At 33.6% G+C, this 12,107-nt stretch overlaps 1 protein-coding gene across 3 annotated transcripts in view; it reads left to right on the forward strand.

The window, feature by feature from the left end:
* LOC143199320 (CUGBP Elav-like family member 1) overlaps positions 1–12,107 on the forward strand; it is a 631,257-nt gene that overhangs the window by 460,326 nt on the left and 158,824 nt on the right. For all 3 annotated transcript variants that reach the window (XM_076409044.1, XM_076409043.1, XM_076409045.1), the window contains one exon: positions 31–113. In XM_076409044.1, coding sequence (XP_076265159.1) covers positions 31–113 — 83 coding nt within the window. The remainder of the gene's footprint in view (positions 1–30; positions 114–12,107) is intronic.

The raw sequence follows: 12,107 nt of genomic DNA on the forward strand, positions 1-12,107 counted from the left end.
GGGAATTACGAACATTAATTTCTGTTTCAGGATGTTGTTTCGTGACGTTCTTCACGCGTAAAGCCGCCCTGCAAGCTCAAGATGCCTTACACAACGTAAAGACTTTACCCGGGGTAAGTACATAACAAGAATCGATACTCTGCAACGTCGGCGGAAATCGCTCGTCCGACGTCAGATTAAGATATAATAAACGGGAAAACGGCGATGCCTTCAGGAACTGTTGCCGCTCGTCGCTCGACTGTTCGACCGGTTGCAATCCGAAAATATCCGTCAATTTTCCCGGTCGAAAGCCGGGAAGGCGTCTTGCAATACACGAGAGATCCGAAAACCTCCCACCGTTTATTATTGCGGTTGGGTTTCAAGCGAGTTTCGCGATTTTGAATGACATACATAATGTTAGGTGTGCGAAAGGTAATTCACATATTTCTTGCATTTTATTGAACTAGTGGATATATGGAAAGAACAATTTACCAGTTTTGTCATTGTCCATTTTTTTTTTTAAATTTAATAACATATTATTACTAGTGCTTGTCTTTTAACTTACAATTTTCTCTACAGCAACTTAAAAGGTACTTATCTAGGCAGACCCGTTAGTACTTACTTAGTTTCTAATAATATAAAATAAAGAATAGTATTATTTTCAGTGTTTTTGCTAAATACTACATAACTACTGAAGACCACAGGTTTGGTTCTTTTGAGTCAAGAGTTATTCAATAATTGCAACATTTCGGTGATACATAGAAGTGGAGGGTTTCCTCATGTCTTGTTGTGAATGTTTTACTTTCCTCTATAACAGTTGTAATCTGAAGGTTTCGATGTAAGTAACTCTTCCTGCAGTATCTGGATTCATCCTCAATACTTCTCAGCACTTTACTCTACTTGTACTCATCCTCGTAACTATATTCCGTAGGTTCATATAGGTTGTAGTATTTATAAGTTATTGTGTACGAATAATGTAGATATTCCAAATAACCAATACATTTTTTGGATTTCAATTCGAGTTCATTCTTTCTTGCAATGTGCCACTACCCATTAAATAACCGCAGGTTAATGAAACTATCAGAATAATAATACATTTTACGTTGATTGGTAGTACGAGTACAACATTTAGCTGTTAAGATAGGCATAAAGGTTGTCCAATAAAAGGAGTGAATATGTTGATTCCATCCCAAAACTATAAAATTATGAATTCCAACGCAATTTAACAAGGAATATATTTTCTTTCTCTTCAGTGTACATATATTTTGAAGCTTTTATCGTTCATTAAGAGAAGGAAAATATTTCTAACTCACTTTTTCCGTATATATATAGCTGTAAAAATGCAGCATTTTTCCTTATTTTGTTGTCATTTCCTTTCAAACAATCACAAGTTTACAAGAATTTTACGTTGAATCGAATGGTAGTATAATAGTATTACGCAACCTTTTGTTGTGAAGTTATTCAGTGAATAATGCATTTTCAAAAAATTGGAGGTTTTGTGTTTAAGTTGCATATATGAAAAATTTTAAGCTTCTAAACATTTTAACATGTATTTTCGATTTTTTTTTCACCCCAAAATACATATGTTTAGAGAATGTTATCTTTATTTAACAGATTAAAGAGTGGGACACTTTTTTCATATATATATATATATATATATATATATATATATATATATATATATATATATATATATATATATATATATATATATATATATATATATATATGAAAAAATTGTCCCACTCTTATCTGTATTATTTTTAAAGAATGAGTTAATTTCTGTGTATATCAAATGTACACAGTAGAAAATACAGTTTCTAAAGCAACTTAACATGGATTTTAGTTTATTTTGCCTCAATATCGATATATTTTGACAGTTTTATTTGACAGATAAAAAAATGTAGCACTTTTTCCATATATATAGTCGTAAAAAGTAACGATTTTTGACATTTTCAAATTTTTTGCTGACATTTCTAAATAAATCACCCCAAGTTAATGAAATTTACAGGGAATGTAAGCAACTTTATGCTGAATCAAATGGTGGTATACACGCTTTGATACAACATTTAGTTTTTAAGTTATATGACGAAAAATATTTTTCATAATCTAAACATATTTCAGTTTATATAACATATCTTAAAAACTATACATTCTAGAGGAATTTGATACAGGTTTTCGTTTATTTTGCCCTAAAATGCTTATATTTTGAGACTTTTATCTGTATCCGTGCGATAAAATTTTCCAGTATTTTTTCCATATATACGGTCGTAAAAAATTGCGATTTTTTGGCATTTCCAAGTTTTTTTCTCTTGTTTACAAAGAAATCATCCAAGGGCAATGAAATTTACAGAGAGTATAAACGATTCTATTCTGAATCAAACGATGTTATACACATTTTGATACAACGTTTAGTTTTTAAGTTATATGACGAAAAATTATTTTTCAAAAACTAAACATATCTCTGTTTATATACATATCTTAAGAAATATACATTCTAGAGGAATTTAATATAGGTTTTCGTTTCGTACATGGATTTTCGTTTCTGTTGCCTCAAAATATATTTTGAAACATTTATCTTCGTCCGACAGATGAAAAAATTTGGAAATGTTTCCATATATATAGTCATGAAAATTTATGTTTTTTTGCCATTTTCACTTTAACCTTACAAAACAGAGCCCTACCAATATCAGGGTCAAATCCAAAACGGATGCTCTAGGTAGTTGGATTCTACCGAGTAATCGAGATGCTTATAATTGGAACCGACGCAAAATCGGGCGGAAACGATCGAAGTTTACCGAATACCCGTTGGTATTCTCCAGAAATAGCCACTACCGGGTGTTTTCAGCATTTTATATGTCAATTTCGAAGGAATTGTTTGATGCTTCGTAAAAATATGTTATTCTGTAGTTCTAACAGCGAGGGCGTTAATCTTTACTTATTTTTCTTTCATAAACTGATTAATATCGCTTACTCGGTGATCGTATAGTCGTTTCTTCTTTATCGGGTCACCAAGCATCGTTAATTGCGCAAAGAACATGTTCCAGTTCTACTTGAAGACGCTCTTTGGCCCTTTTAATTAAGAGTGAAGCTAAATTAGCCGTATAGACGTGAAACAGAATTCAATACAAGCTAATCAGGCGGCCTCCAATTAACGGGCGGCAAGACATCAAAGCGCGACCTGGCTGACTGACACTGTCGCAGAACGAAAATTAATATTGTTCCCGTCAAACAGTCCCGTACTTCGCGACATCCTCCCCTTGCCCCTCCAACTCCTCCAGCCGCGTCAGCCTCTCGATGCACTTTTTCTACTTCCCTAACAACGTTTCGTTCCCAATTTCTCAACGCTAATGATGCCGATGCTTCGTGAAATAGGCTTAAAGGTTTTGCTTTTACGCTGAGGCAATTAAGGGGACTAATATTTTAGTAATTTAGTGTTGTCTAAGAATATAGCATACACTTTTTGTAGAAAAATCGAAAAAAATCGAGGTTTCTTGTTAGAAAAATTAATCTTCAAGGTATTAAATATATACAAATATATACTACTGCTACAGTGTTGACCCAAGACCATAGCAACATCTCTTAAATTTCATCCTCACATTTTTTTAGACATACTTTGCATGTATTCTGATCGTTTTTCACATTAAAATATCATTTATTGAGAAATGTTTATTATTTTAAAATGTTTTCCACAATTTTCTCTAGCTTCTTCCTACTATTTGGCAACATCCATCTGAACAAGCGGTAATCAGGAAGTTTTATGTTTGCTGAGTACGCTAAATGTAGCAAAACTTCCTAGTAGAGCTGTAACAGTGAATCGTTCACAACTATTTGAAAGGGTCGCCGAGCTTTATAATGTAAGGGGATGACTATTCATCTACTAGTTGCTAATGCTGGTCTTTTTTTCAACAGCACATCACTAATTTTATTCAATTAACGGCGGTTTTAGCAGTTTTTTAAACACTACACCTTGCTCTATATCACCATATGCACAGTAAGACTTTATAACCACGATTTCACTTCGCTGTAGATGTGGATGGCTCTTCTGGAATAACCAGCTTAACATTAAGCTTAGCATGATCGTAATATTTCAATTGAAAAGTCCCCGGCATGACAGATAGATGGCGCTACTAGAATTAAATCTATATGCCTTTTAGTTAACCCCAACCCTCAAGAGATGCGTGTATAATTGTGACAGCTGTCGGATCATTAGTTTGTGAATTATAGCACTTGAAATGGGTAAAAAGGAATTTCGCGTGTTGATAAAATATTGCTTTTTGAAAGGAAAAAATACAGTGGAAACAAAAACTTGGCTTGATGCCGAGTTTCCGGACACTGCCCAAGGAAAATAAACCATCAAGTATTGGTATGCTACACAGGATTGGTAACAGACACTCTAAAGATATCAAATGAACATGTACATCATATTATTCAGGAATTTTTGGGTATGAGAAAACTGTGCAAAGTGTGCCACGCGAGCTCACTTTTGACCAAAAACAACAACGAGTTGATGATTCGGAGCAGTATTTGAAAGTGATCAAGCGTAATAAACCTGAGTTTTTGCTGCGTCGATATGCGACAATGGATGAAACATCATTTCACTTCGAAGTCTATTTTGAAAAAGGAAGGACCATCAACAGCAACTATTACATAGCGTTATTGAACCGTTTGAAGGATGAAATCGCCGAAAACGGCCGCAATTGAGGAAAAAGAAGGTGCTGCTTGACCAAGACAATGCACCGTGTCATAAGTCAATGAAAACGATGGAAAAAATCTGTGAATTGGGCTTCGAATTGCTTCCTCATCCACCGTATTCTGGCTCCCAGTGACTGTTTCCTCAGATCTCAAAAGAATGCTTGCTGGGAAGAAATTTTCGTCGAATGAAAAGGTGGTCGCCAAAGCTGAGACCTACTTTGAAGCAAAGGACAAATCGTACCACAAAAATGGTATCAAAAAGTTGGAGGCTCGCTATAATCAGTGTACTACCCTTGAAGGGAATTATGTGGTACAAAAAAAAACAATTTTGCCAAAAAAATGTGGTTTACTATGATAGGACTTTTCAATTGACCTGTTAGTACATTCAGTTTTCATTGCCTGTGACAAGAAATCACAAGAAGCTATTCTTTTTTACCATTCAACATTGAACATTTCATGCAAGCAATGAAACCGCTTTATAGAAATGACAGTTATATGGAGTCCTCAATCAGACCTCAATATGGACTTTTCCATTGTGTATAAATATCTGGAAACAAATTATTCAGCTTGCTGCTTACTCTTTGAGATTTGGAGCTGTTTGAGACTAACAGATGTTGATTATACTAACTTATTTGTAAAATATTAAAACTTAATTTTTTTCATATATGAAGTACCGAGTTCGTATCACTCCTTACCCTCTTAATCTAATTAAAATGTGCTTATTATGATAAAATGATAATTAATAATAAATAGTTAATATTTTATTATTTCCTCCGTTCAACAGTTTGCATAATCATCGTTTTTTTTTCGGTATTTTTTACATTTACTACCATTAACTTATACAATAACCGTCGAATTATGAACATAAAAGAAAAACCAGAGCTATCTGACAAAAAAACATAACAAAGTTCGGTAATAAACTTCATTAAAACAAAATATACAACAAAAACATGTAATTACCGGTTTCAGTAACACATTTTTTGTTCTTGGGAGAAGTCTTTGATAAAATATTCCAGACATCCCAATTAAAAGTTTGTTCTTTGAAGGATCTTCTTTGACAATCCCGATTCGGAATCCGAACTTTATGGTATAATATTATATGTACTTGGACGAGCTAGTTAATTAAAAATAACATCTTTAATAGAAATTAATTGAGATTCTTCACGAAAAAAATTCAATTTATATTGTATAGTTTTCTGAACTATGTCTTGCTCTTTTGTAATGTTAATTCTTTAAACATTTACCAGACGTTACGTATGCTGCCTAAAGTAAGATGAAAAAAGGTAGCTAACGCCTTTATAAGAAGATCACAAAACTTGTTGGACACTGTGGGAAAAAGATCATAATAGCTGCCTAAATATAACTAGATTTTTTTTCAAAATCCACTTGTAGGTTTCATAATGAGAAAGGATAGCCCCTTACCAGCGATATTCACAAGATAATATACCTTCAGGGCACGATTTATTGAATGAACAAAATTTAAAAACATAATAGGATTTCATTCATTCCACTTCCTGAAAGGTTGCAGTTTCGATACAAACCATAAACGTCTCTATTTAATTATCCCTATGTGTGGCACTAATTTTATTAATTTTACATAAACCTCATTAAAAATCAAAAATAACTTACATCAAAAAGTGCTGTAGCGACCTTGAGGCATGTCGAATTTTACATCGTGGAATAACGGTCAACAAAGTACCCAGAAATATAATCCCAGATGTTGAACACGGGCGGGGTGCCAGCAGCGCCAACTAGAACCCGATAACAAATAGCTGGCAACCCCGAGACATTTATCTGGGATGTTATTGAAGGGTATTTCGATCACTCAGTTATCGACCATCGTTTGGTTTAGACGTGCTACCAAGCCAATCGACTGCCATCCGTTTTATCTATTTTTGTATTTTCTATATATTTTTTATATAGCCAACACCACTGTTTTCGTTTTACCTCCATTCACCGAGCCATGTTTGACTTATAATTAATTCCGGTTAATTATAATTAAAAATTAAAGCTTCCCATTAAAAGGTCCGGCTTTCCTTTGATAAATCATCAAGAGGCCCTTTTAAATCATACGAAAGTGTTTTGACAGTTAATTAATATCGCGATTCGAACAAATTAATTATGTTGAAGCACGACAAATTGTTTTTTTTTTCTTTCTAAGTAAGTGCTAAACAGAATTCCATAGTTTTTATATCACGTTCTTTTGATTTACTTTCTGGATAATTTTCGTTTTATTATATTAATTAAGTTGATGAAATTCTAAAGATGAAAGGACCTTTGACACGACGGCAATTAATAATCTTTGATGTAATAAAAAAGAAGGAGAAAAAACAGAGAAAGTTGACCAATGAGAGTTACTTGAAATAATTAGATAATACTTTTATTTATTTGAACAACTCAGAAAAGGACTGTACTAGTAATCTCAAGTCAGTTTTAACTTGCCACATCTGAAAGTCATTAAGATTTCTAATATAATTGATGACGACTTGTATGTTGTTAACTTTGCAGATGTTTCTACATTTATTCTTAAGCTCTATAGATCATTAATAGAACCAAAATCGAACCACTACTATCGGAAGGTATTATAAATATAGTTGGTAATTAATTCTTTGTTGAAGACAAGACTGAGCAAAAAATCTTTCTCAAGTTTTAATTATACTTGAGTCCTTCCAAGTTCTTATTATTCTTGGAAAGTACGTCCTTTATACTGCTAATTATATAGTTTGAATGAATATTTCATTACAGTGCCTGCAAAGTTTATTTAGTTGTACTAATTAATACACATCTTTAATATTATAAAATACTTATTGTATTGTTGAGAAAATGTTTCGTATTTATACTTTCCCACAAATTATATTACGGTCATTGATAAAAAAATAAAAAAATAAGAATAACCTTTCTAAGTTTATTCTAACAATACTAAATTATCGCAGATTAATGAAAATTACAATAATTATAAAGCATTTTACTTTGAATCGAACGACAGTATGATAATTTTGATACAAATATTAGTTTCTATGTATTGTTATATTATGAAGAATATATTTGAACAAAATTTGAGGACTGGTGATTGGTGCTTATGCATCATATCTTAAAAACTATACATTCCGAAGCAACTAACATGCATTTTTATCTTATTCATGCTAAAATACATATTAGTGGGTTTTTGTTTATGTCACATATATTAAAAACTACATATTCTAAAGCAATTTAACTGGATTTTCATATCATCCATGCCAAGATACATATATTTTGATAGTTTTATCGTTTTTCTAGGTGTACATAATTTTTACCTTTTTCCGCATATATATTCGTTAAAATGTGTGATTTTTGGCTAGTATGTCTATTCAAATAAGCACAAGTTGATGAAAATTACAGGCAATATAAAGCATTTTACGTTGAATTGAATAGTGATTTATATTTTCTGATACAAGCTTCAGTTTTTATGTTATATAACGAAAAATTAATTTTCAAAAAATTAGTGGGTTTTTGTTTGAGTCACATATATTAAAAACTAGATATTCTAAAGCAATTTAACTGGATTTTCATATCATCCATGCCAAGATACATATATTTTGATAGTTTTATCCTTTTTCTAGGGGTACATAATTTTTACCTTTTTCCGCATATATATTCGTTAAAATGTGTGATTTTTGGCTAGTATTTCTATTCAAATAAGCACAAGTTGATGAAAATTACAGGCAATATAAAGCATTTTACGTTGAATTGAATAGTGATATATATTTTCTGATACAAGCTTCAGTTTTTATGTTATATAACGAAAAATTAACTTTCAAAAAATTAGTGGGTTTTTGTTTGAGTTACATATATTAAAAACTACATATTCTAAAGCAATTTAACTGGATTTTCATATCATACATGCCAAGATGCATATATTTTGATAGTTTTATCCTTTTTCTAGGGGTACATAATTTTTACCCTTTTCCGCATATATATTCGTTAAAATGTGTGATTTTTGGCTAGTATTTCTATTCAAATAAGCACGAGTTGATGAAAATTACAGGCAATATAAAGCATTTTACGTTGAATTGAATGGTGATATATATTTTCTGATACAAGCTTCAGTTTTTATGTTATATAACGAAAAATTATTTTTCAAAAAATTAGTGGGTTTTTGTTTGAGTCACATATATTAAAAACTACATATTCTAAAGCAATTTAACTGGATTTTCATATCATCCATGCCAAGATACATATATTTTTATAGTTTCATCCTTTTTCTAGGGGTACATATTTTTGACCTTTTTTCCCGTATATATAGTCATTGAAATATATGATTTTTACCACCTTACGGCCGCTTTCACGTTTTTTGCTATTATTTCTAGTCAAATAATCACAGGTAATATAAAGAACTTCACTGTTTGTCACACATATTAAAAACTACATATTCTAAAGCAATTTAACTCGGGTTTTCGTTTTTTTTTTGCCTTAAAATACATATACAAAATACAATATGGTGAAGCACTTTTTCCATATATATAGTCGTGAAAATTTGCGATATTTTGCCATTTTCAAATATTCGCCGGTTCTTACTGTAAATCCAACGATGGTAGAAAAAATTTGATAGAACATTTAGATTTTCAGCTATATGATGAAGAGAAGAACTTTCAAAAAATAACTGAATTTTTGTTGATGTCATATATCTTAAAAACTACACATTTTAAAGTAATTTAATATAGATTTTCGTTTCACCCCAAAATATATATGGTTGCGGAGTTTTATTTTTATATAAAGGATAGCAGTTGTTGATACTTTTAAATTACGTATACTGGGTGTACCGGAATGCCATAACCAGTCTTTCTAACAAATGTCTCTAGGCTTAAGTATGCAATATTGTTATTTGATACACATGTCATATTATTCTACTAAAGTCAAGCTTCAAAGCTATATATCTTATATTTTGGGAAAGTTATACTGTCCTAGATGATACCTCCTTGAAAATGTTAAGATTTGTGCCTGAAAACATGTACTTGCGGCACATATTGCTTTTCTTTAAATTAAAAGAAAGAAAATAAATAAAAGAAAGCCGCCGAAAATCATAATTTGTTGGAGAAACCTAGGGTGAGCATGCTCTAACCTTAAAAACATGTAATGAGTTATTTTGAAAATTCAAAAGTGGTGAAAAATTAAAAAAATTCTGTACATTTGAGACATTTGGATGTCTTTTCTGTTCAAATAATCCTATTTCACATAATAATTACATAATTCAAACGCTGTTTTCGTAAAAATGAAGCGACAACCAAGCACTATATTATTCTATTGCTTTTTCCATTATAGAAGTTTCAATCACAATCGCTAGACTTCGGCATAATCAAGTGAGTAATAGATCTCCAACATCACTGAAGCAATTGGTGGATGTTTTAGTAGAATTATGGTACAACATTTCATTGAAAACTATTCAGACACTATACGAATCTATTCCGCGAATAATTTCGGCAGTTTTAAAAACAAATGATGCCTTAACATCCCGTTAAAAAGTAAATAATGTGTATATGTTAGGTGTTATATTATTTTGTGCATTCCATGTAGTTTGATGCCGCATTCCTGTATTTATTCTAAAGATATCGTTTTTTTTTGTTCTGGTCTAAAAACCAGGCGGTGGAATGCATGACGCATACCTGGTCGCGGAGACTTGCCCTGGAATGACAAGTTGGACCGGGTTATGTGAGACTGCTTCTGGGCTTACCAATACACTAAACCGAAACCGCTTCACAGTTGACCCCTGTGGATCACTACTGCTACTGCATTAAATTTGGGGATATGGCACCCGCTAATCGGGCAGCCGTTATTGGGCACGAGGGCCCGGCGATTCTATTGATTCGCAAACCTGAGTTAACACACAACTGGGTAGTATCGTATGGGGGGCAAAAGTTATGACTGTAGCGACGGATGAGGTCGTTTCGGCCTGGAAAAGGGGGGGAGCTTGGCGGTGACGCGGTGCTAAGCTCCCAGCATGTCGACCAGCTCGCGAACAAGCGCGTTTTCAGAAGAACTTGAGCTGAGTTGTTGTTTGTGGAATGATTTAGATATGAAGTGTTTGATTTCTGGAGTGTCAGTTTCCCTATGAATTTGATTATTTCTGACAAACCATGGAGCGTTTAATATTCTCCTGAGGAGCTTATTTTGGAAAACTTGAAGCCGTTTGACCTGGTTGGGTGTAACAAACTTGAAGTAGACATTAGATCCGTAGAGGAGTACGGACCCAATTAACATCTTGTAAAATAAGCATTTGATGGAGATGGGAAGTCTGCTAAAAAGATATCTTATTGCTGTGAATGATGATGATTTCGAATAAACGAATCTCCGTTACGAGATCCGTTAAAGAACAACGCTTTCTCCAATAAAACGACGGCTGATAATTTGTCGGTCGTTTCAGAATTACGAACCGAAGACCGACCGAGGAGAAAAACATCGTCGCCCCCGCTAATAAATCTCGTTCGGACTGAGAGTGGCTTTTATTAAAAGGGCCCCTTTTTATGAATTTATAAGGAAATCGTTTCCCGTAACGTGTCGCTTTATTAGGAACCGCTTTACTATAAACGACAGGACGAACGCGTCTGATTTACGGCGCTCCCCCGGGGGACACGTGAGGGAAGAGCGTACCCTAGTCCCGTTTTTCCCCGCCATTTTTCCTCTTTGATACGCGCGTTCATAATTCAAAGGGCAAAAGAGGAGGAGAGCGATACAATGACGAGGCGACGCGCCACTAGTGCGAACGTGCCGCTAGACAAAAGCTTTTCGCGCTCTTGTATTGGTACGCCGCCGCTCTCTGCTGCTGTTCCTGCCGCCGCTGCTGCTGATTCTCTCACGAATGGATGAATCGCTTTCGAAAATTGTCCGCGTGGAAAATTGATTTCCATCGTTTGTGATTAGTTTCGAATGCCGTGTGACAGAGGGAAAATATAACGCTTCTTGGTATCGATCACTTTTTGACGATACAGTAAGTTGTAAGGTATTGTATATACGACTAGCTAGCCGGGCGATCGTCCTGGCGTACCGCTCGTTCAGGATGTCAGAGAGATAAATTAGAAAATGTATTAAATATGTTTATAAAATTCTTATATTTATTTCCCAAAATACCGTTTTGACGGTTTTTTGGGTCTCTCTGGCAGGGCATTTTATTGCCACGGCGTGGCCCAATTATAACAATCGGTTTAATTCTTTTCATTGAAGCATTGACGTAGGTAATGAATTGACGTAGAAGCATAGGTAGTGATATGCTGTTAGGCCAGCTCAAGGCTCATATGTCGGAACCAGTAGTAATCAGAAGGAACAAGGTTTGAAGAATACGGCAGGTGGGATAGCACTTCATCTTTTAATGTTTTCACCGGTTTTACAACATGTGGTCCACCGTTATTAGCATGATAACCTGAAATCCCGTATGCCATACTTCAAAATCAAAAGCTTGGGAT

This window comes from Rhynchophorus ferrugineus, unplaced genomic scaffold (genome assembly GCF_030347505.1).
Source record: "Rhynchophorus ferrugineus isolate W39M unplaced genomic scaffold, kcgeb_rfMv2 rfM7, whole genome shotgun sequence".
Classification (NCBI taxonomy): domain Eukaryota; kingdom Metazoa; phylum Arthropoda; class Insecta; order Coleoptera; family Curculionidae; genus Rhynchophorus; species Rhynchophorus ferrugineus.